At 25.6% G+C, this 23,613-nt stretch overlaps 10 protein-coding genes across 10 annotated transcripts; 4 read left to right on the forward strand and 6 right to left on the reverse strand.

The window, feature by feature from the left end:
• Window positions 1–386: 386 nt before the first annotated feature.
• On the reverse strand, window positions 387–2,156 carry PCHAS_0621800 (U3 small nucleolar RNA-associated protein 7, putative; the record flags this gene model as incomplete). The annotated part of the gene is made up of 1 exon (XM_737049.2): window positions 387–2,156. The coding sequence occupies one exon, from the start codon at window positions 2,154–2,156 to the stop codon at window positions 387–389; it is 1,770 nt and encodes a 589-aa protein (XP_742142.2).
• A 912-nt stretch (window positions 2,157–3,068) lies between these two features.
• On the forward strand, window positions 3,069–3,501 carry PCHAS_0621900 (conserved protein, unknown function; the record flags this gene model as incomplete). The annotated part of the gene is made up of 2 exons (XM_016797542.1): window positions 3,069–3,151; window positions 3,345–3,501. The coding sequence occupies 2 exons, from the start codon at window positions 3,069–3,071 to the stop codon at window positions 3,499–3,501; spliced, it is 240 nt and encodes a 79-aa protein (XP_016653483.1).
• Window positions 3,502–4,271: 770 nt separating this feature from the next.
• Window positions 4,272–5,936, forward strand: PCHAS_0622000 (conserved protein, unknown function; the record flags this gene model as incomplete). The annotated part of the gene is made up of 1 exon (XM_728272.2): window positions 4,272–5,936. One exon carries the CDS (start codon window positions 4,272–4,274, stop codon window positions 5,934–5,936), a length of 1,665 nt encoding a protein of 554 aa, XP_733365.2.
• Window positions 5,937–6,272: 336 nt separating this feature from the next.
• PCHAS_0622100 (conserved protein, unknown function) lies at window positions 6,273–8,342 on the reverse strand (the record flags this gene model as incomplete). The annotated part of the gene is made up of 11 exons (XM_016797543.1): window positions 6,273–6,358; window positions 6,462–6,552; window positions 6,666–6,740; window positions 6,849–6,929; window positions 7,021–7,098; window positions 7,181–7,298; window positions 7,391–7,420; window positions 7,585–7,753; window positions 7,838–7,940; window positions 8,053–8,101; window positions 8,290–8,342. The coding sequence occupies 11 exons, from the start codon at window positions 8,340–8,342 to the stop codon at window positions 6,273–6,275; spliced, it is 933 nt and encodes a 310-aa protein (XP_016653484.1).
• An 855-nt stretch (window positions 8,343–9,197) lies between these two features.
• Window positions 9,198–10,160, reverse strand: PCHAS_0622200 (tRNAHis guanylyltransferase, putative; the record flags this gene model as incomplete). The annotated part of the gene is made up of 1 exon (XM_016797544.1): window positions 9,198–10,160. One exon carries the CDS (start codon window positions 10,158–10,160, stop codon window positions 9,198–9,200), a length of 963 nt encoding a protein of 320 aa, XP_016653485.1.
• A 610-nt stretch (window positions 10,161–10,770) lies between these two features.
• PCHAS_0622300 (protein CPH1, putative) lies at window positions 10,771–12,201 on the reverse strand (the record flags this gene model as incomplete). Its single annotated transcript, XM_016797545.1, has 1 exon — window positions 10,771–12,201. The coding sequence occupies one exon, from the start codon at window positions 12,199–12,201 to the stop codon at window positions 10,771–10,773; it is 1,431 nt and encodes a 476-aa protein (XP_016653486.1).
• A 772-nt stretch (window positions 12,202–12,973) lies between these two features.
• Window positions 12,974–14,337, forward strand: PCHAS_0622400 (conserved Plasmodium protein, unknown function; the record flags this gene model as incomplete). Its single annotated transcript, XM_016797546.1, has 4 exons — window positions 12,974–13,310; window positions 13,410–13,464; window positions 13,569–13,631; window positions 13,722–14,337. 4 exons carry the CDS (start codon window positions 12,974–12,976, stop codon window positions 14,335–14,337), a joined length of 1,071 nt encoding a protein of 356 aa, XP_016653487.1.
• Window positions 14,338–15,922: 1,585 nt separating this feature from the next.
• On the forward strand, window positions 15,923–17,560 carry PCHAS_0622500 (conserved protein, unknown function; the record flags this gene model as incomplete). Its single annotated transcript, XM_016797547.1, has 1 exon — window positions 15,923–17,560. The coding sequence occupies one exon, from the start codon at window positions 15,923–15,925 to the stop codon at window positions 17,558–17,560; it is 1,638 nt and encodes a 545-aa protein (XP_016653488.1).
• Window positions 17,561–17,962: 402 nt separating this feature from the next.
• Window positions 17,963–21,055, reverse strand: PCHAS_0622600 (conserved Plasmodium protein, unknown function; the record flags this gene model as incomplete). Its single annotated transcript, XM_740709.2, has 1 exon — window positions 17,963–21,055. The coding sequence occupies one exon, from the start codon at window positions 21,053–21,055 to the stop codon at window positions 17,963–17,965; it is 3,093 nt and encodes a 1,030-aa protein (XP_745802.2).
• Window positions 21,056–22,034: 979 nt separating this feature from the next.
• On the reverse strand, window positions 22,035–22,697 carry PCHAS_0622700 (dynactin subunit 5, putative; the record flags this gene model as incomplete). The annotated part of the gene is made up of 1 exon (XM_728327.2): window positions 22,035–22,697. One exon carries the CDS (start codon window positions 22,695–22,697, stop codon window positions 22,035–22,037), a length of 663 nt encoding a protein of 220 aa, XP_733420.2.
• Between the last annotated feature and the right edge of the window lie 916 nt (window positions 22,698–23,613).

The following is a 23,613-nucleotide window of genomic DNA, read 5'->3' on the forward strand; positions in this document are numbered from 1 at the left end:
TAAAAATATGTATAAGTTTGTAATGCATATACATATATGCATAAATAGGTGGTATACAAGTTTGATGAAAACAAGGAAAAGAAAAAAACATATGGACAAATTATTAAAGACATAAGAAGGAATGCTAATTAGTTAATTAAAAATAAAATAAAACAAAACAGTAAAAAAAAAATTTGTATTATGTATAGCTTAAAAATAAGCTCACTATTTTATCAAATAAAATATGATTAATATACGAATTTAGGGACAGGACATATAACAATATGTATGTGTCCCTTTCATAGGTTGATAAGTTTTGTGAATTATTTTTTTTTTCAAATTAAAAAAAAATTGATATGCTAAGTCAGGAGAGTTACAGTGCTCTGTTTATGCTCTCTATTTATGACTTAATTTTTTTTTCGTTTTTTTTTATTTTTATTTTTTTTGCCATTATTTTGTGATGCTGCTACGTTTTTAGGAAATTGTACTTTGTTTTTTGTATGTCTATTGAGTGAGATATTTTTATTTTTGGATCGTCCAGTATGAATAGTGTTAACTTGGTTAGATGAATTTTTTTGTGTATGATCCAGGGTAAGGTGTGGGTTGATTTTTCCGATTTGGTTTTGTTTAAAGTGAATAGTTTCAGGAGGTAGTTTATCAAGTAATTGTCGAATTTCATTTTCTTTAGTTTGTTTTTTAGTTTCATATGGATTATTAACAAATGTATCAATATTAGCTAGTCCAGCTCCTGGGACAATAAAAGATTTTATCGAATATTTTAAACCTGCACAACATATATCTTCAAAGGGTTGAAAAGCTATTGAATTTATTTTATCACCATAAGTATTATGAGTTAAATATAACTCTGGTTTTGTAAAAAAGTTTTTATATGTTCTAAAATGGCTATTCATAGTAAATGCAACTAAAGAAGTATCACTGATATCGATATTATTTATAATGTTATGGGATTTAAATGTGTTGATATATTCAAGTTTTCTAATATCCCATAATTTGTAGGTACAATCTAACGATGATGTAATTAAATAATTATCAAATATTCCAATAGCTGATATGGGAGTATAATGACAAAATATATCACAAACGCTTTTATCCATATTTGGTGACCATAATGTTACATGCCCATTCTTATGACCTAGATATATAATAGCATCATGTTTATTTTGTTTCATAATTGAGCATGGTCCTCTTTTTGTTTTTTTTCGTGTAACAATATTTCCAACGGATATATCTTGATATACTAATTCTCCTAAATCACCAATAGATGCAAGTAAAAAATGATATGGTAAAAATTCTAATTGGGAAGGATATAAAATGTCTTTTATACAATTAACTTCAATTCCTGTATTATCATAAATATAGATGTATTTTTTTTGTCCAACCGCAAATAATTTGTGATTATGAAATATGGTATTACATCTAACAGTTTCATTTACATCTAATTCACATAATGATTCCATATTATGTGTATCTAACAAACTTATATGTCCTTTTTCTCCTGTTACTAATAAATATTTACCATTTCTCGAATAATTACATTTATATGGTCCTAAATTTAGATGTAGATCAAATACTTTTTTTTGTGTTCCTACATCTGCATTTTCATATATATATTTTTGGCTAACTTTGATTGAACTATTTCCTAAAGCATCTTCATCATTTAATGTTTTGGGTTCTACAATTTTTAGTTCTCCCTTTTGTTTACTTAAATTAATAAGGTTTCCATCTGTGTCATTGTTTGAGAAGTTTTGAGTATGGGTCTGTTTTTTTTTTTCGACGTTTTGAGTATGGGTCTGTTTTTTTTTTTCGACGTTTTTATCATTTTTATGGCTAGTCAATTTAATATAGCCATGATCATTTATGTTGTTAAATTGGGCATTGGTTAGAATTTTTTTTGATGATAATATTGCAAGTTTGACATCCGTTGATATTTTATTTTTAAGTTTTTTATTTTGAATATTTTTAGGATTAGGAAAATCTTTAGATAATAATATTTCTTTGTTATGTGGTAGCAGATTTAAATTTGGATTATAACCATTTTCTTTTTTTTTTCGAATTTTTTTTTTGATTTTATAAATAATTTTATCCGTATTTATATTCACTTTATTTTCTGGAACTTTTTCTGTATCAACATTTTGTTCGACAAATAAGTTTTTCATGATCAACTTTGTTTTTATATTTTTGATTCGTTAAGTAATTGTATAGCTTACCAGGTTAAAGCATTTGAAAAGTTTTTGTATGCAATTTGGATTCAGTTCGTTTCTCAACTTGTTATACCATTTCAGTATGTGCATATCAAAGATTGTTATTTATCAGTTTGAAAAGTAAGTAGGTATATATTATATAATTTTTGTTTTCATTTGTTTTGCTATATATTTTATTGTTACTATTTAATTTGGCGTATATAAAGTTCATACTATATTTATCAGCGTTTTCGCATATTTTATATTATACTTTATAATGACGAATAAAAAATCGAATAATAAAACAGCGAATAGGCAAAAGGAATAAATATAATTTTTTTCCTTTCTTTATTTTTAATTTATTTAATTTTTTTGCATAATTATCACGTTTTTATGTTACCCTGCGTGGGCTGTAATACGGCATTATGCATAATAAAAAAAATAAAATAAAATATACATACATATATGCATACATATACGCGCAATGCAGGCCCAATTATTTTACCCGCTTGATAATTACGTGTACATAAATATGTATAAACAAATTTATTATTCACCATTTATCGTAAAAAAAATAAAATAAAAATAAGTTATTATATTTTTCCATATATTAAACAGTCCCTGGAATTATTTTTAAGGGCAATTGCGAACAAAGCAAAGTAAATATACAAAATCAACAAAGCAAATAAACAAAACTATGCAATAATAGTAATACATGTGCGGCACTACATTGTATGCATAGAGTGATAAAAAAACAAAAACTAAAAAATCAAAAATAATTAAATATTAACATACAGGAAATTTTGCCATATTTTTTGATTTACCTTTTTTTACGTTTTTCCAACTATTTTATACACCTTTGATGGTATTACAAGCTTGAATGTAAAAATGTCGAAGGCAGTATATGCAAAAATTTGGATGAGCACGAAGAATTTCAACATTCGAAGAAGATATGGCTGCTTGCAAGTTGGGTAAGAAACATTTGCAATACAAAAATGAAAAAGTATAATTACGTTACGAAATGAATTGGACCACGCTTCCTCCTTTTTCGACTTCATCTTTGTCACATTTGGTGGGCAAAGGAAGTACATGCCATTTGTATAAAATATTTGCAAACGATTGCAAACGATTACAAATGATTGCGAAATTTTCAACTCTTTTTAGGTCGAGACTAACTCCTTGGCTTTTGGTTTGGGGCGTGTATTGTGTGTCCTTAGTTTTTCCTGCTTTAGATACTGACTATAAAAAGATGCTCAGCTTTGGAATATGGAAAGAATCGGATGTTGGGTATAATAAAACAGCCCCTCCACCCTATGAATAATTGGATATCCACTTAAAAAATGAAACATTACAACGGCTATTACATTGTATAGTCTAGTCATTTGCATGTACATATATATGCATACCATTTTAATATAGCTTTTATTTTTTTTTTTACTCTTTGCATGCGATTTATTTAAGTTCATTTCCTATATCACTTATTTATTTTTTTGTATAACATTTCAAAGTATGCAAATATGCATAAACATTTACCCAAATGTTTGGTCTTTATATGAAATACGAAAATGTTGAAAATGTTGAAAATGCTGGAAATGTTGGAAATGCTGGAAATGCTGGAAATGTTGGAAATGTTGGAAATGCTGGAAATGTTGGAAAAATTTTTATTATTTGCATTTCCACTGATTAAAGTTTACTTTTCCTAAGATATAAATTAATAAGGGTTTCTTAAAAAATGGATTAACGAATAGATGGACAAATGACTGGCACGTCGCGGTCTTTGAGCAATTTGCGCACACGACTTTAAAAAAATAAAAAAAAAGTATGGGCATGGGCTTGTATATATAATAAGAATATACTTGTTTAGGATAAAAAATTAATGATTATTTTTTTGTTTTTAATTTTGTTATTTTTCAGTTTTTAATTTTTTATAATTTCGTAAGTACGATTAGCTAGTTCACTGTCCCGAAGAAAAAAGACATTGTTCATGTTTAGATTTACAATTACTTATTTTATAAATTTATAATTGTATAGTTAGAGAATAATTAATAAGTTTGGACAGCCTACTTATGTTTGTTCATTGAATTTATTAGAATGGCATATATGCATTTACCTTATATTTTTATTTTTGTTTTTATTTTTTTCGTCCTTCATAAATCGGAAGAAAAGAATATTCCTGTTGGGGACGAAAATGATGTTACAAAAAATGGCGAGGATAATTATTTTGATGTGGACTTAGATAATCTAAGTTTGTTGCCAAATCCGATGGAATTATATGAATATATAAATGGTGAAGATAACAAAATAAATGTAAAACCTTTTAATAATTTGAAGGGAGCACTAAAAAAACGAAACTTAACTAAAGAAACATTTTTAGAATTATATAAATCAGCATTAAGCCATTTTGATATAGATGGTTATACATTTTTGATGGAAAAGGTTATGAGTAAAGAATATGGAAATAAGTTTTTACAAAAAAAAAAAAAAAAAAACGAGTTATACCCACATTGTGATAATATAAGTCATAGTAGAATTAAAAATAATGAACTTCGAAATAATAGAAAAGAAAGGATAGGCAATAAAAATATTAATAATAATAATGACATAGTGGAGCAGATTGAATATCCAGGAGGTCCTATAAGATCTAGTTATGGAAACAATTTAAGTAAATTGATGAAAGAATCTTTAGAAAATGTAGAAACACTTGAATCTTCTAAAGAACCTGGTTTGGCAAATATGTTATTACAAAGTTTAACAATGGTTAAGGGGCTTATACAATCTGTTGCAAGTTCTGTTGTTGATATTGTTCCTCCATTAATACCTCCACCAATATGGATTAATAGGCCATTACCATGTTTACCTATGGTTACTGGTAAGAATTGTTTGGGTTCCATTTTATATCCAATAACAGCAGCAGAATTTATAACAGCAGATGTAACAGATTCTACTATGAATGGAATTATAGCTAGTTTTCCATCAAAATATTCATCAAAAATTGGAAAAACATCTAATACACAATATAGAATATGTGCAATGGCATATTTAGGAATGTATTGTGCATCTTTATTTCCTATATGTTGGTTACCAATAGGTTTAAAAGTTGCTGAAACGATGTCTGTTTGTTTTCCTCAATGCTTAGCTACTTTGATTGCTTGTCCTGGATTTTGGATTGATGATATTGAAGGACCATGTAGTGATGCATCTGTACCTCCATTTTGTTCTTTTTCCATTTTTGTTAATCATAAATTAATACCCCCACAATTAAGTACCTATGAAGGTTCACACCTCTATCCAAAAACATGTCCCGAAAAAGATGATAATTATGATACACCAGAAGAATTATATGAACATGATGAGACTGAAAGAAATAAAGAAAGCATATATTTAAACGAAAAAAAATCATATTCAAATATTTCCTTGCCTACATATACAGATTCAGTTAAAACTATATATGATGATGAAGTAAAACCTGAACACATAGATGCATGTAATTGTCTAGACATTAGCCATTTATGCACTAAACATTTTGCTATTCCAGTTGTTAAAAAACATGGTGATCCAAATTATACATCAATTTATGAACATAAATATGAAGAACCAGTAAAATTGACAAAGTTTCAAAAAAAATGTTGTTCTATATGTAAACATATTTATAATATTATAGCTCCAAAAAAAAAAAAAATTATAGATTTAAGAGGGTTTGATGTTTATCCAAAAAAATTTGGATCTAGTTTGTTGTCTAATGTTATTCTTCACTGATATGTGATTCCATTTTTGTGTTTGTTTTTTTAAAATAAATTTTTTATTTTTCAACTTTTTAGTGTTAAAACATGCTACAGCAACCTAAAGGTGCATATTCCAATTATACATCAAATAATAAAACGAATTCAACTTCTTCTTCTCATTTTTTAATTATATTAACATAAGTTAAGAAAAAAAAAAGTTTTCTAATAGTGTAACCATTTTATGTATATGAATAATTTATGCAATTTTTTTTCAATAAATTTTCATAAATAATAATAGCAAAAAAACAAAAGAATAAATAGCCATGGGTGTAAAATATTTTTAATGTATATTCTTTTACTTTTATATTGTTTAAAATAAAAATATCGAATTTTCGCTTCGGCTATTTGGATATCCTATCCTTTTTCCTGACCTATATGGTGATATTGTTCTGCCATCTGAAAAAAAAAAAATAAAAATGTATTTCTATAAATATAAACAAGTAATGGAAACATGAAATTAAGACATTGCATATGCTTTTAAAATGGTAGCCAAATTTACAATTAAAAGAAACGGAACAAATTTTGTTTCTGTTTTCGTTATTTATATGACAGGATTTTTTAGGGCTCTCCATAAGGGGAGTTAGATCTGCCTGCAAAAAAAAAGAAAGTCATTACCACGTATATATATGCGTGTCGTATGTATGGGTTGAAATAAATTGGATGCCTATTATAAATAGGTTTTATTTTTTTGTAAAGAGTTAACGTTTAAATTTCCACGATTAGAAGATAAATTTTGTTTGACCCTTTTTATTTCTTGATCTCTTGGAATGCAGTTCATCTGAATTTAAAAACAAATGGAAAAATAGAAATCGGAAAAAGTTGTATACTATATGTGTGAGAAAAAAATAAATTGGTAATTAAAAATGCACACACATTTTATGGATACCTCAAGTTTAGATCCTTGAATGGGGATAAGTTTTTTACTGGAATTCGGAATAACTACATTTTCTTTAGGACATAAAGATTTCTTTGAAAATTTGAGAAGTTAATGAAATATATAAAGGAGATGAAAAAATGTTATGCACATATTGGTTTATTTTTATTTTTAATTTAAAAACCTCTAATTGGGTAACATAATGTGTTTTGTTGGGTTTTTGAATATATGAATCTTCACTTTTATACGGTACTAGACAGGTCTACAAAAAAAAAAAAAAAATAATGACAATATCATTGAGCGTGCATGTAGCTAGCTATTTTTTGTATGGTTATTTGCCTTACAGATAAATTATTCACATGCCTATATAATTTTTTAGGAGGAGGTAAATCATATCTGAAAACGTCTACTCCCCACTTACAAGGATTTCTATTTAAACTATATTCGCTTATCTTTTTGGAGCTAAAAAAATGATGATAATATTATGTACAATTCAGGCAAAAATTGACTATTTTTATTAATTGTGCATATTTTTTTTTTCATTTTTTTCAAACCTTTTTTTTTCGCTTTCATAATTGCTTTGACTTGGAATATAGGCGTTGAAAAGGGTGGCGAGAAAGCATGTACATAAATAAAATTATAAAATTATGGAATAAACAAGTGAAAAGACATATAAAGTTTATTCGAAAATTGCATTGTTTCGGGTTTTTATTTTAAGGTAATTATTTAGTTGATATTTTTGGCTAACTTGGTAAATATATAAAGATTTCTTATGTCTGGGTGAATTTTTTTTCCGTATTTTTTATTGGGTGTATTTGAGTCGTCACCTTGAAATATTTTATTTATATGATAAGAAGGATGCTGATTAATTCTTCGAGATGTTCTTTGCATTTTTGGAGTGTTAGCTTTGGCATGATCTGTTACATTAGGCAGTTCAGAAAAAATTCTCAAATAAGTAAACAAATAAAATAAAAAAATTAGGGAACAAATAACGGTTTTACCTGTCTGGTCAGCTATGGGTAAATCAAAAATAGAATTTTTATTTTTGTGATCAATGTTTCTTATTGAGCTTTTAAATGGTTTTTCTTTAGTCTCTCCATAGAACTAGTTATAAAAAAAAAGAAAATTTTAAAATTTGCCAAGTTAGAAAAAAAACTTCTATACATGCACAACATGTGTATAGTAAGGGGAAAGACAAATGGTGTTTTAAAAATACTTGTAAAAAATTAAAACCATCATAATCTGTTGGTTTCCCTGCTGGTTTGCTGAAATAAGAAAAGTATAGAACAATAATGCAATACCGAATGTTTGCACACAATAGTGTAGAAGATACTCTCATAAAAAAAGTAAAAAATAATTACATAAATAGTTTAACATAAAAAACTGCAAATTTAATTATGTATATTTATTTTTTATTAATTTATATTTATTGTTTATATGGGCATATGGGTACTTTAGTCTATCATTTATAGGGATAGGAGGACGGGCAACATTTAAGCAACTCATTTTAGGAAATAAATTGAAAAGGGAGAAAAGGGAAAATAACAAAAAAAAAATTAAAAAAGTTACAATAAATAAAAAATTAGAATATTAATTTTTTCATAAGAATATTTCATTAAATGAGAAAAGACGAAAATATATACAAAAGGAATACAGAATGAAATACAAACATTAAGACCAAATAAATAAAAAAATTTTATATTTCCATAATTAATATCTCAACTATTATGTTGCCATTATTGTCTTTGTATTTGGTCAGTTGTTACTCTATCTTTTTTTTTAATTATTTTTTATTATTATTATTTTTTTTTTAATATAAATAATACAAATTTATAAAATGGGAAAATACGTGCATTTATATGCAATTATTCTCCGGGTATGTCATATTTTTTTTTTATTATTGCTGTAATAAAGAAGTATTAAAAATTGTATATGTCTTTAAACTAAGTGCTTTGGTATAATATATCTTAAAATAATATTCATATATATAGCAAAAATATTTTTAATTTAAATAATTGTAAATAATTATTTATGTCTTAAGAATGATATGTATATGAAAATATAAAGGGAGATAGTAAATTTCTTCAAGTCCCTAATATAGTAAGACAAAAATAAATATAATTTTTTTTTACAATAATTATTATTGGATAGAGTTTTAAATGGTTTATTTATTGTTAGCCGTTTGGCATAACATAAAAGCATGCAACAAATTGCAAGTGAATAATAAAAAAATAAAGACAAATAAAAAAAAATACATAATACAAATATCGAAAATAAAAAGCTATTTATATCTCTAAAAAATAGAGTTTGATTTCGTCGGTACCCCTATGTATAATTATTTGTTCTACATATAATTGAATTTTATGAATGAGAATATTCTTTACATTTTAATTCCTTTTTTTTTTTAAAAACAAAATCATATTTATTCCAAAATGTTTCAGTAATCAAATTTTCATGAGTTGTTATAAATTTATCTGTAGTATTGCTTTGGTCATTGGGGTATGGCTTTAAAGAATCTGGATCGCAATTATTATTGGTGTCTACATTTGATATATGACATAAATCAATGTCACTATTTTCTATATGGGTATGTTGATTTATTTGTTTTTTCCATTCTTCGTCATTCTGTACATGCTGAGTTGTATTTATTTTTAAAGGATTATTTTTTTTGTAATTTTTATTTCGAATTATTATAGTACCTCGTCTAAAAATTTCAGGAAGATTATTATAATTAATATTAAAGCGGGTAAATAATAATTCGTTTTTATCTTTTGTCTGAGTTGTTAATAAAAATTTATAAGCCTCTTCATGTGTGTAATTACTTTTTAAAACTAAATTCCAAAAGCATTCATTATATTGTGTATTTATATGACAATCAGCTTGTCGCCATGAAAAATAATCTTTTATTTCATCCTTAGTTGGATATACAATTATTCTTGCATCGAATGATGGAGGGTATACTAACTCTTTATTAGGAAAATATTTTTTCCAATTAAATATAAAGGATGAGGTAAAATATGACACTACATTAGTTAATATTTTATCATGCCTTCTGTTCCATAACTTTGTAGACTTTCTAAATAAAAAACTAAATTCGTCTGAATGTCCATAACAAAAATCTATTTCATCATAATTTTTTAAAACACTGATTGCGCATTCGTTCATTAAATTTAGTCCTCTTAAATCATTTGGCTTAACATATTCATGTTGTTTTATAAATTTTTTAAAATCACTTCCATCTATTCTTACAACAAAGTAGCAATTCAATAGTATTTTTTTTTCTTCTTCAAATAATTTTACATACGCGAATTTGCTGTTAGCCATTGGTTGGAAATTATGAATAAGTCAGAATTTTTTCCCCTTTTGTTATTAGGTAGCTTATTTTTCACTATTTACGCATTCATTTTATGAACAGTGCAGGAAATAAAGTGAAAATAAAATCAAAAATAATATTTACATTAACAATTCAGAAAAATAATCATATTTATATGACCAATTGGGAAGCAAATATATGATTACACAAATAGTTCAGGTTGAAGGGAAAAAAAGTAACACCCTTGTTAATATATTTTTCATTACTATTAAAAATAAGCATAAATTAAAAATTTTTTTTATAGTTACATAATTTATCTTAATTGATAAAATTTTAATGAACAATTTTTTTCTACATAGGAGGAAAATAAAAAGGGCGAAAAATGCAGAAGAAATAAAAAAGATGAAAAAAAAAAAAAATAAACAAACTTATATTCCTGCATATGCAATATACAATTTTAACAAAAATATGATGCCCTTAAAGTGGAAAATACTACTAATGTATATATTAAAATATTTTTACACAATTTCGATATTATGAACATGTATGTTCTTTTATATGAAAATTAATATATACTTTATTTTTGTTCTACAACTTTTAATTTATATAACCGGTGGTTTATTATTTTTTCAAAGTGTTGATGGTTTTACGTATTGAGGATGGCCTTATATATGGGAGATTGGGAATTTGATGGGATATAATTTGTTCGTTTTGTAAATTATCTTTTTGTATTTTCTTTGCATTTTTCTTTTTCTTTTTATTTTGATAAAACTTCTTTACTTTATCTAAAAAAGATTTGCATAGCTTAGCATAAATTAAAGGTTTATAATATCCTTGCATAAGATCTTTTTGGGGTAACAAAGAGTCGATTAATTTATTCCAATCAAATATTTGAGCTTGATTAAAAATATTATTTTTATTAATTATTACATTAAATAAATATTCATTATCTAAAGTAAAAGACATATGAAGTAAATATTGCGATGTTATTAAATTTGTGTGAAATATTTTTTCTCCAAATATAAAAACTAAATTAGAAAAATATGAAAAAAATGTTCCTATAAATATGATAATTTCATTTCCTATTAATTGATTTGTAAGTATTTTAGTAACTAATTTTCTGGAATCTGCTGGGTTTTTTATATCCCATGTATTTATTGCATTGTGTCCACCCTTACCACTGGAGTTGTTACTATCACTACTGTAATTGTTTTGTTCGTCTATTTGGCTGTTTTTCTTTTTTTTCTTTTTTACCTTAACACGTTCAGGCGAAAAAAACTTAAAAAGTGTGTGAATAGCTACATTGTAAAAATAGGGGAAAGGTAACTTTTCAATTTCTTCTTTAATTACATTTTTTGCAGATTTTTTTAATATAATATTTTTGCTTAGGGTTTTAATAAAAAATAAAAGAGCTCTGGCTTGTCTTAAAATTTCGTTTAATTGTGCTTTCATATTTTTACTTAAATTTAAAATTAATATTTTTTGAAATGAAAAAAAAATATTTTTATTAGAATATGTTTCATTAGGTATATCTTCAATATTATTATAATCCTTTATAATGAGGGAATTATATTTTATTTTTTTTTCCAAAAGTATGGAATTTATAAAATTAGCATCCTGGTCATTCACATTTGTCATTTTACAATTGCCATTTTTTCGCATACCTATATTATCCATATGTTTGTTATCACATTTATGAAATATATCATATCCATTATAATCTGTCTTATTGTCATATTTTTCCAATATACCTTTACAATTATATACATATTGTATTTCTTCACTTTTGCTCTTAGTCTTATATAAATAATCTATAATAAGAGAGGTAAAAATAAATTCGTTAAACTTTCTCATAAATAATACGATCGCTATATCTAGTGATGTTCTATTGCATTCATCTTTTACAAAAGGAGATACCCCCTTTCTTATTTCAGCTAAGGCTGTAACTATATCATTTTTTTTTAAATAATAATGGATACTATGATTTTTTCTGTATAGGTTTTCTATTTGGTATGTCTTGTTGTTGAACCAGACATCGTTCGGAAATTCCATAATCTTCTATATTATATAGGCAGTGAAAAAAAAGGAAATTTATAAATGGTAAAAATTAATAAAATAAGCGTTATACCAATAAATAATTTTCAGTATTTATAAAATTTAAAAAAGTGAAAAATTCATGAGTATTTTGTTTTTATTCCATATTTTTTATCTTGTAATTTTACATTTTTCACTTTTTAGTCTTATGTTTTATTTTCATTTTTGGAATTGATATTACAATACGATAGTGTATGTACAGAACAAATTGGAGACACCTTTTTTTTATAGTAATTTTGTTCATAAAAAGGAATACAATATTATGTATATATATTTGCACTTATATATAAGTAGGCTTGAAATTTAAAAATGTTATATTTGATTATTCGTTGTACTGATATAACATTTCTTAAGTTCGCTTTTATTTATTGCTTCACTTATTGTCACTATTATTGTGTGCATTCTCTTATATATTGGCACTAATTGGCAGTAAAAAAACGAGAAAAACAGCTACATAATTATGTTCAGGCATATTTTAATTTGTGTGTATGAGGAACATGAATTCATAAAGTAGATAAAAATATAATTTTAAAAATTTTCTTTTCATTTGTATCCATATGTCCCTATAGTAGGCTAGACTCTCTTAAAGACAGTTTGCATGTCGTAATTTATTTATATTTAAAAAAGAATATATTTAAGTTACCTGCACGGGATACAAATATATATGCACTGTTCAGAATATTTTATTTATATTTTTTTTATTTTGAGACTTAGACAGGATTAGTGAAAAATGTTTCGAAAGTATATATATTTTTTATTTTTTTTGATTATAAACATAAAGATAGCAAAATTTAGTAAACCAACATTTAATTATATAAATGAAATAGCTTTTTCCCCACAATTTGAAAAAATATTCGAAAATTGTTTTTATATTCCCAATACACTATGCTTAGGGGGAACAAGCTCAGTGATCAGTGCTGATAATATTCATAGGGGGTTAATAGGAAAATGGACATTTGATGATGTATATGCAATTGATTATAGTTCAAATAACAATCATATGCATAAATTTATAAGACCAGCTCCAGGTTTTAATGGACATGGATATAGTGCTGCCTTTTTGGGGGGTAACATTGTTCATATTCAATATATATTTTACAAAACTATTCTGACATGTTCATATTTTTTTAACTTATATTTTTATCGCTTATTTTATTTCCCTAAAGATATGTCTGGATTTGTACCTGCCTCAGATACATTAAAAGCAACTGAGTTTACCATGTATTTTTAAAGATCAAAAAATATTTTTTTTAATATTTCTACATAGCTATAAAAACCTTATATTTGTGAAAAAAATGGATATTTTTTTTTTTTTTTTTGTTCAGAATATTTTGGATATATTTACTAGAACAATCAACTAGCCATTTTCGTAATATAATCTCGCAAATGTAAAAATAATTTTTTTTTTTTAAAATGCACACACTAATCATATGATTACAACAGTTATATATGTATTAAAAATAAATTTTCATTTATAGTGATGAAGAAGACGATAAAATCGAGATATTGTTACATCCACACATAACAAGACTATCTATTAAAATTTTGGGGAAGAATAATTCAAATGAAGGTTTATCGTCTATTGGATATATTCCATTAAGGAGGTGGACAAATGTTGCAATAAAATTAAGTGAAAAAAATATAGAAATATATATAAATGGAATATTTGATAATTCTGTAAATTTAAAAAATAATAATATAGAAAAAAAAGGTGATATACATATTGGTAAAAATTCTAAATATTCAAGTTTTAATGGTTACATTGATGAATTATATTATTATAATAGGAATTTAAATATATCAGAAATAAAATCTTTTTTAGTTCCTAGTATAACTGGGATTAGTGATACAGAATTTGTGTATGTAGGACATTATTCTTGTGACTATAAAGTAGCTATGAGTATAAGCTTATGTAAAGATAATTATCGTTTGTGTTCTTCGACCGATTTTTATAATGGTGTTATTCATTATGCTCGAGTTAATGGAATAATAGCAGAAAAATCAAATTTATGGAGTTTAGATATTTCTCCTGATTTTTTTAAGAAAGAGGAAAAAAGAATTGCACTATGTTGTAAAGTTTATAATCATTCATAGTGTACTTATGTAGGCAAACTTATAAGACACATTTTATGAATTTGAATTGAATTGTCTTTAAAATATTCTTGGTATCAAACAACCAAAATAGGTTAAATAGTTATATATAGACATAATTATTGTAATGTTACATGTCTTATTCCAAATTTTTTTTTGTATAATACCACCTATTTGTGCATGTTAAATGGTTTCCACTCTTTGATATTATCACGTATGTATATATGATTCATATATTTACAAAATAAACCGACTTAATTTTCGAGCTTTATAAGGGTTTGCCCATATGTACATGCTACATATTTAAGAAAATTTTTATTATGGCTATTAAGAATTTTCATTGAAAGGAAACAAAAAAATAAAATATTAGGAGTTAAAAAATTGTTTTTTTTTGTGCTACTAATATTTATTTATATGAAAATAAGACAGTGCCAATTCAATACCATTTTGGGCATTTCTTGTGAAAAAATAAAAATCCGTTATTTATGAATATCGAATGTATAAGTAAAAAATATGCGTTTGCACGTTTATATATGATCATATATGCTTGGAAATATGAGCTATTTCCTATATATTGGCTTGGAATTATTAAACAAATTTTTACATAAAATTGGGACTGCTTTAACAGCATGTAACCAGTTTGTCTTTTATTTTCGCCTCCTTTTAAAGCCCATAATAATTACAAGCATGCCAATTTTTTTTTATAAAAAAATAAGTAAATTAACAAATAAATAAATAAACGAATAAACGAGGAAAATAACAACTTTGGGTCTGCTATAATGTTTGTATAAATATGACACAAGCTTTTATGGTATCTCCATTTTTATTTAGAAAGAATTGGAGATTATTTATGTTTTATAATTTTCGATTTCTCTATTTAAAAATTTTGTTTTTTTATTATTTTTAAATAATTTTTGTGTGCAAGCATGCATAAGAATTTTTATAAAAAAAGGAAACGTTGTTTTTGTTATGTAATATGGACAAACAAAATAAATATTACTTTTAAGACAATGAGATTTTTATATATTTAAAAATAATTTATATATAATTTGTTTTTTCATTTATTCTATATTTTTTAATTTTTCTTTTTTTGTTATATAAAAATAAAAAAATATGCTTTTAAGTGTTGCATAAAATACAGACATATGCACTGATATTTTTTTAAAATTATTTTTATCTTATTCTTTACATTATTTTTTTAATATTTTCATTTATATATTTTTTTTATTGAAATACAAAATTTGTTTTTGATTTTTTTCCTTTTATTTTTTTTATCGTTTAAATTTACAATTAAGAGAGGAATATACCCTTCCATAAAGTTCACGTCAATTTTCCGTTTGTTTTTATTTGTAAAGCAACTATTGAATAAGTAAGTTCACAACATTATAAAAATAATATACACATATAGGAGTGTTCGTATTGACTGAACGATACAATAAAAAATTTGGATTCCGTTTTTGGGCATATAGACAGGCTTGAGCAAGCTTAAGGACAATTTCTTCGGCAATTTCTTCGACAATTTCTTTGACAATTTCTTCGACAATTTCTTCGACAATTCCTTTGACAATTTCTTTGACAATTTAAGAGAATGGATTCACATGATGAAAACAATTTGAAGAGATCAGTGGATGACAATGATATTAACGAGAGTAAATTGCCTGAACAGTCAGAAAAAAATAAAAATATTGACAAAAAAAAAAAAAAAAAAGAAACATCAGATATACATCATGGTGATTCACCAAATGAATCGTTTGATACTTCAAAACGAATTGGAGATTTAATTATGGGAAAATCGGTAGATAGTCCTACAAAATTACATTTGAAATCTACAAATAAAATTGATAAGTCATCAATAGGAAAAGTTGAAAATTCCAAAACTGAAGAAGTACCAACTCGTGATGGTCATGGATCTATGAAAAAAGAAATACACAAAACACACAGTCATCCCATTTATAATAATATGAATGACAAAAATTCTTTGAAAAAAAATACACTAAGTTTTGATGATGCAAATAAGAAAATATATAATGAAAAAAAGGACACAACAGAATTGAAACCAGAACAGAAAAGTACGTCTGATTCATTCAAGAAGTTTGATAGTCATGGGGGAGTTAAAAGTCGAGAAAATGATCATTGTAATCATAATAATAGAGTTATGCAGGATGGAAATGAAAAGAAAATAAGACGATTTGTACCCAAATATCATGTCTCTCATAAAATAAAAAGTATAAGCGATTATTTAACAGAAGAAAATTATTCACACAGAATTACCGTTTTTGTGGGAGAGAAAGTTCAAAAAGTGAAAGCGGATTTTAAATATGGTGAAGATCCACCAAAAAATATGAATCCGAAAACCGTTTTTGAATCGGTGAATGTTAGTCCACATTGTAATGATGATTCAAACTTAGATGCAGAAAGAGTTATTGAAAAGAAACAAGTGAAAACAGTTTTCGTTGCCCAAAGATGTGAAAGAAGTAATGCCGATGCAAGGGCTGGTGAGGAGTTAGTAAAAAAGACTCCGGAAAAAACAGTTTTTGTTGCCCAAAGATGTGAGAAAAGTAATGCAGATGCAAGGGCTGGTGAAGCGGTTGTAAAAAAGGTTCCGGCAAAAACAGTCTTTGAAGCGCAAATATGTGAAAAAAGCAATGCAGATGCAAGAGCTGGAGAAGATCTTGTAAAAAAGGTTCCGGCAAAAACAATCTTTGAAGCACAAAGGTGTGAAAAAAGTAATGCAGATGCAAGGGCTGGTGAAGCGGTTGTAAAAAAGGTTCCGGCAAAAACAGTCTTTGAAGCACAAATATGTGAAAGGAGTAATGCAGATGCAAGGGCTGGAGAAGATATTGTAAAAAAGGTTCCTGCAAAAACAGTCTTTGAAGCACAAAGGTGCGAGAAAAGTAATGCAGATGCAAGAGCTGGTGAAGCGATAGTAAAAAAGGTTCCGGCAAAAACAGTCTTTGAGGCACAAAGATGTGAAAGAAGCAATGCAGATGCAAGAGCTGGTGAAGATGTAGTAAAAAAGGTTCCGGCAAAAACAGTCTTTGAAGCGCAAATATGTGAAAGGAGTAATGCAGATGCAAGAGCTGTTGATAAGTTAAAAGAAGCAAGCTCTGAAAATATCGTATATGAATCTCAAAAATGTAATGAAATAATAACAGATTTTAGATCTACAGACAAAATAAAAGAAGTTATGAAAAGGAATATGCTTGATGAATGCCATAATATTTGAAATAGACGAAAAAAAAATAATAATTTAGATTAATAGTTCGAAGCATTATGTTTCTATTATTACGTGTGTATCTACATGTATTCCTACAATTTTGGTTATACCTTTTTTTTATATTTTTACTATACCTATTGAATTTATTTATCAATGTTTTTTATTTTCGATAAATTATATATGTTTCATTTTCATTCTAAAATAAGTTGTCATATTGGAGCAACTCAAATAATTGTTGATTATAATTAAAAGTTTTCGTGTACATATATAAACATAAAAAAAAACAACAAGGGGTTTTAAATATATATTATTTTTCAAATAAATATAAAAAAATATAATTATGGTATTCTAATTTAAGAAAGTCTCAAATATAAGAGTCGTTAAATAAAAATTTGTAAGCATATTTTTTGTTTAATATAAATTAACAAAATCATCTGAAGTAATATTATAATTATTTAAAAAAAATAAACTGTCTGATGATATATTAGAAAGTTCATCAAGTAAAATATTTTTATAATTAAAATTATTTTTTTTGCATATTTTATTTATTAATATTGATGCTAGATATTGCTTATAGTCAAATGGTTTTTGATTTATTTCATGATCATTTATTTTTATCTGATCTATAAGACTGTTATTATTGTTATTTTGAATTGGCTCGTTTAAAGTGTCTTCTTCGTTATTTTCAATTTCCGTTTTTTCTTCATCTTGTATATTTTCCTTATTGCCAAATTTAGAAAAAATAGAATACGTACCTCCCAATTTGGATTTCATAATATTTAAGAAAAAACTATTTTTATTTTCTTCATCATCTTGATTATTTTCGTTACTTTTATCAATACTAAATTTTTTAGATTCTGTTTCTTTACTTTGTACAGGTTCAAATAAATTTTCTTGAGTATCTTCTTCAAACTCATCAAATGGATCATCGAAATTGGTTGGCAAGTTAAGTTTGTTTGTTGTTTCTAGTTTATAATGATCTATATCATTTTCATTATCATTTTTTATGCCCTTATTATTTTTTCTATGATTTGATAAAATATACTCTCTAAATTTTTCCAACATGGTATCATCTTCCTGTGCATCACAATCTAGATTTTGATTAACCTCAGCATTATCGGCATTTTTCTTTTCTTTATTTATATTTTTTATTTGCAATAATTTATATGATAACTTTTCTTTAAGTAAAAAATTGTCACTTTTTTCTGAACCGATCAGATTCTCTATCAAATGATTCAAAACTGTGTTATCAGAAAAATTTGTTAGATGTGTCATTCGATTAGTATGAGTTTTTTTTTGTCTATCTATTTCAGATACTTTATTATTTCCTATTTTTGTATTATTTTTTTTTGATATGGATGATATTAACAAAATTAGATGCATTGCATCATGGACAATATTTGTTTGTTTATTTAGTTGTGTTTCTAGCCATTCATTTAATTTTTCCTCTCTTGTAAGTTGAGGTTTATTTTGATAATTTAAATTAGTATGATCATTTTGTTCGCTATCATCTTCATCATATTCCTCTCTTTCACCTTCTTCATAATTTGCTGAATTTTTTATTAACATAGCATTTGATGGATGCATATTATTTATCATTCCCATTCCATCTACTTCTCCATTTTGCATCATAACAAAATTAGGGTTATCATATTTTTTATCATCATACATATTTAATCCAGAAATTGGGTTCATTTCATTAGGATTTATATTAGATGTAGGATTACCCATAGGATCCGTATTATTTAAATAATTATTTGGTAGATTCATACCATTTGGTGCCATATTAGGTTGCATATTTAATGGCATATAATTAGGGTTTGATATATTTTTGTTATTTGGATTCATCATATTATTATCTACAATATTACCATAAGGTGGTGGAACTATATTTCTAACATTATTATTTCCAAACCTATTCATATTTCCTGGTCCTGTTAAATTATTTTCATTATATGGTGGGGCATTTGGTGGCATTATCATATTTTTCTTTACATCTGAATCTGGAGGTGGTGGTATATTATTCATTAAATTTTTATTACCCATATTTAATCCTTGATTTTCAAATTTTAGATCCTTCATATCTTTATCTCCTCCCATTGGATTGAACCCATTTGGCATGTTCATTCCACCTGACATGCTCATATTGTTTATCATGTTTGGATGATTTGGTATGGAGTCAGGAGGACCCACAAAACCTGGAGCACTGCTACCCATCTTCATTTGATTATCATTTGGTATTAAAACTAATGGCTTTCTAGAATTAGGATGAGGCATATTCATGTTATTATAAAATGTTCCATCTGAGGATGGTGGGGGAGGGACCATCATATTTGGTTGATGTTGGTTTATTAGATTTGGATTATTCATAGGTGGAATTAATTTATTTCCACTTGACATTGGATTGGGCATATGATCATTATATATATTCCCATCGACACTCATATTGGATTCAAAATTTGGATCGTTAGGAATTGTATTATTCATATACATAGGATGAGACATATTATTATTATAATGCATATAGTTAGCTGCATTATTGTTAATAGTATTATTTGGTGATGTAATTTTATCATAACCAGTTCCATCTATTGGATTTCCATTATTATAAATTGGTATATGATTTGGATTTGTTATATTCGTATTCATATTGTTATTATTTTTTCCATGTTTATTTTTTTTTTTTTTATTATTATTTCCTTCGTTATATTTATCATCTTCCATAGTATCATCATATGGATGATTGTTGGATACAGAAATATGGGCACTTGATCTATTGGGGTCATTTCCATTTTTATCATAATATGAGCCTTGTCTATAATTATTTGAATATTCATAATAATTTTGATCATCTCCCATTTGATATTCATTATGAGAATAATTTGCTGGACCTTTCCTACTAACACTATTACTTACACTTGGGTTATAATTTCGATTTCTACTATAATTTCTGTTATCAAGTTTTGAAGGATTTATTATTTTTTTATCATCTCCATATCTATTGCTATATTTACTGTGTCGCCTACTATGGCTATCACTTTGGCTACTTGCTCCACTTAGGCTTCTTTTTTTTGTATTACGTTTAGAATAATTTCCACTATGTGATTGAATGAAATTATCATTTTGTTCATTATATCTACCTGAACGTTTACCATTAGGAGATATATCTCTGCTTCTACCTCTACTTCTATTTCTGCCTCTTTCTCGGCTTCGATTTCGAGTTCTTTCTCTGCTCCTACTTCTGTTTGTATAACTTGGAGACCTTCTATTGTCATAATTATTTTTATCATTATAATTATATGATGCATCATCATGCATGCTATCATCATTTATTTTTCCTCTTCTTTTATCATCCTTTCGATCGCTACTTCTTCGCCCATGTCTCCTTTCATTATGTTTTTCATCCCCTTTTAGTCTTTTTCGCCTATCTTGTTCATATTTTTTTGTATCACTTTTTTTTTTATCGTCATCATCGTCGTACTTACTATGCGTTTTCCTCTTCATTTGTTTAGTATACTTGTATATCAATATATTATTTTATATTTGACATATGCCTATTTGTCTTTAATTATTTAAAATTTATACATTTCTCCTATACATGTATGGATAATTGTGACTGAATTAGTGTTTGCTTTTTTGCTATATAGTAGTGCTAAGTATGCTTACACGAATAACATACATACTTAGCATGACTATAACTCAAAAGAAATATGAGTATTTTACATATGGATGTATATCTTGTTTATTTTTTGAAAAACATAGCTAGCTAATATTTTATGGCATTTTTATCGCCAATAAATATTTGCTTTACAAAAAATAAAATGCTCACGGATTGTGTGATATTTTATATACCATGCATATATAAGTTAACAAAATTGAATATATGTTTAGTCAAGCACGTTATATAGTTTGCTATGAACAAAATCCTTTACAGCGACAACTGTCATGGAAACATTAAAATATTTTATTGTGTTTTTTCAGTTTACTTTAATATTCATCTTACAAAAAAAAGAAAATACCATAAAAAAATATATATATTATATATAGTAAAAATATATAAATAATATGTATATATATATATTATAGTAAAAAATGGCTAGCATTAATTTATTATTTATTAACAGGGTATAGAAATATTATTAACAATTCATAAAAAAAGAGAAAAAAAAAATAATATAAGCATAATTATATAATAAAATGTATTAAAAAAAAAGTGATAAATAAAAATTTTTTTTTAATATTCCATATGGTCAAAACGGTTAAAAAAAATCCCACGTATTGCGAGAAAATATTATGTATTGTTCAGAAAAAAAATGAGAGAAAAAAAATTTTATGTATGGCTGATTATGTATATATAGTGAAAAAATATATGAAAATAACATGAAAAAATACATGAATATATATTTATAATTCAGCAAATGAGTAAATTATGATTATGAGATAAATATTTGTTTTTTATCATATTTAAAATGGAGGAAAAAAATTATGGGGTAACATTGGGAGTAAAATTTTGGTAGTGAAAATGTGAAACGTCTTTTAAAATGCGTTCCACAGATTCGGGCAATTCCTTAACAAATTTTCCAGGGTACCCTGAATATTTTGAGAATGAAGCAATGGTAGTGTCATTAGGAATAAAAGTATTATCCTTAATTATTACATTGTCTTTAATAATAACTCGCTCCCCTATTACACAGTTATTACCTATTATGACATTATTTCCTATAAAGGCCGCTTTAATTATACATTCATTACCGATAAAAACATTATCACCAATTGTTACAGTAACGTATGAACTTTGATTTATTTTGCTATTATCATAAGTATTTACACTATTTTCATTATTATGCATGAAACATGGGCATATGAGTGTTTTCGATCCAATGATAACATATTTGCCAAAATATAAGCTACTTAAATCTCCTCTTAATATAGCTTCATTCTTTATAATTGATTTCCCTAGCATATGTATATTTTTCATTCCGCATAATATTGAATCTTTGCATACTTTATTTCCTGACGCTGTTAAAATATAATCCGATCGATTAAAATTTTCATATTTTTGAAAAGTCACTGTATTATAGGACTCCAAATAATTATCACTAATTAAGTTTTCCAAATCGATTGCATTCCCTTTTTTTTCCCTCATTATTTTTTATTGCTTGGGATGTTGTCTTATTTTTTCATGTATTTTCTTTACTATATTTTCGCTTATTTTTTTATTTATATTTTTACATATTTTTTCCTTGCTGTTAATAATTTTTTGACTTTTCGAGCTAAAATATCGCCTTTAAAAAAAAAATTAATAAAAAAAATGTATATCGTAAAAATTGCTAACTAGGCGCATATAATACTCAAAACAGAAAATAATCGAAAAAAGCAAGAATAAAATTTGGCAAATAAAGATACATAATGAGTTTAGTAAATAAAGACAATTAATACGATAAAGAAATAATTCCGATAAATTCTTAAGAATAAAAAAATTAAAAATAAAAAAAGATTAGATCAGTCATAGTAACATTTATTTAAATACGTGTGTATGATTATACCCACATGTGTTTCATACACTTTTTGTTTTTGTTAATTATTATTCTGCTACATATTGCTAAATTGTTTTGCTGTTTATACATGAACTAAAATATTAAATAATTTAATAAGGCAATATTATCACAAATAGTCGTAGTTATTTATTTTTTTTTATTAAGTCTGATATAGCTATATCCAATTTTATCGCTCAAAGTGCGATAGCAACTTATATGGTAAAGCCACATTTTCACATATAGATATAAATATAATTTTTTTTTAAATAATATATGTAGAAAATTTGAAATGAAAAATATTTTGTTACGGTTTTGTTCTAATTTTGGTAGATGGGTTTATATAATTTGTGGAAAAAAAAAACAAAAAAAAGGGAAAATTGTGGGTGGCTCAAATTAGTCATACACAAATTTTGTTCTTATATATTTGAAAAAAAAAATTAAAGACTTTTAAATAAAAAAGGAAAAAAAAATTCGATATGCTTGATTGTTTTTAGTTTATTTTTCTATTTAATAAATATGATCACA

Source organism: Plasmodium chabaudi (assembly GCF_900002335.3).
Source record: "Plasmodium chabaudi chabaudi strain AS genome assembly, chromosome: 6".
Taxonomy (NCBI): Eukaryota; Apicomplexa; class Aconoidasida; order Haemosporida; family Plasmodiidae; genus Plasmodium; species Plasmodium chabaudi.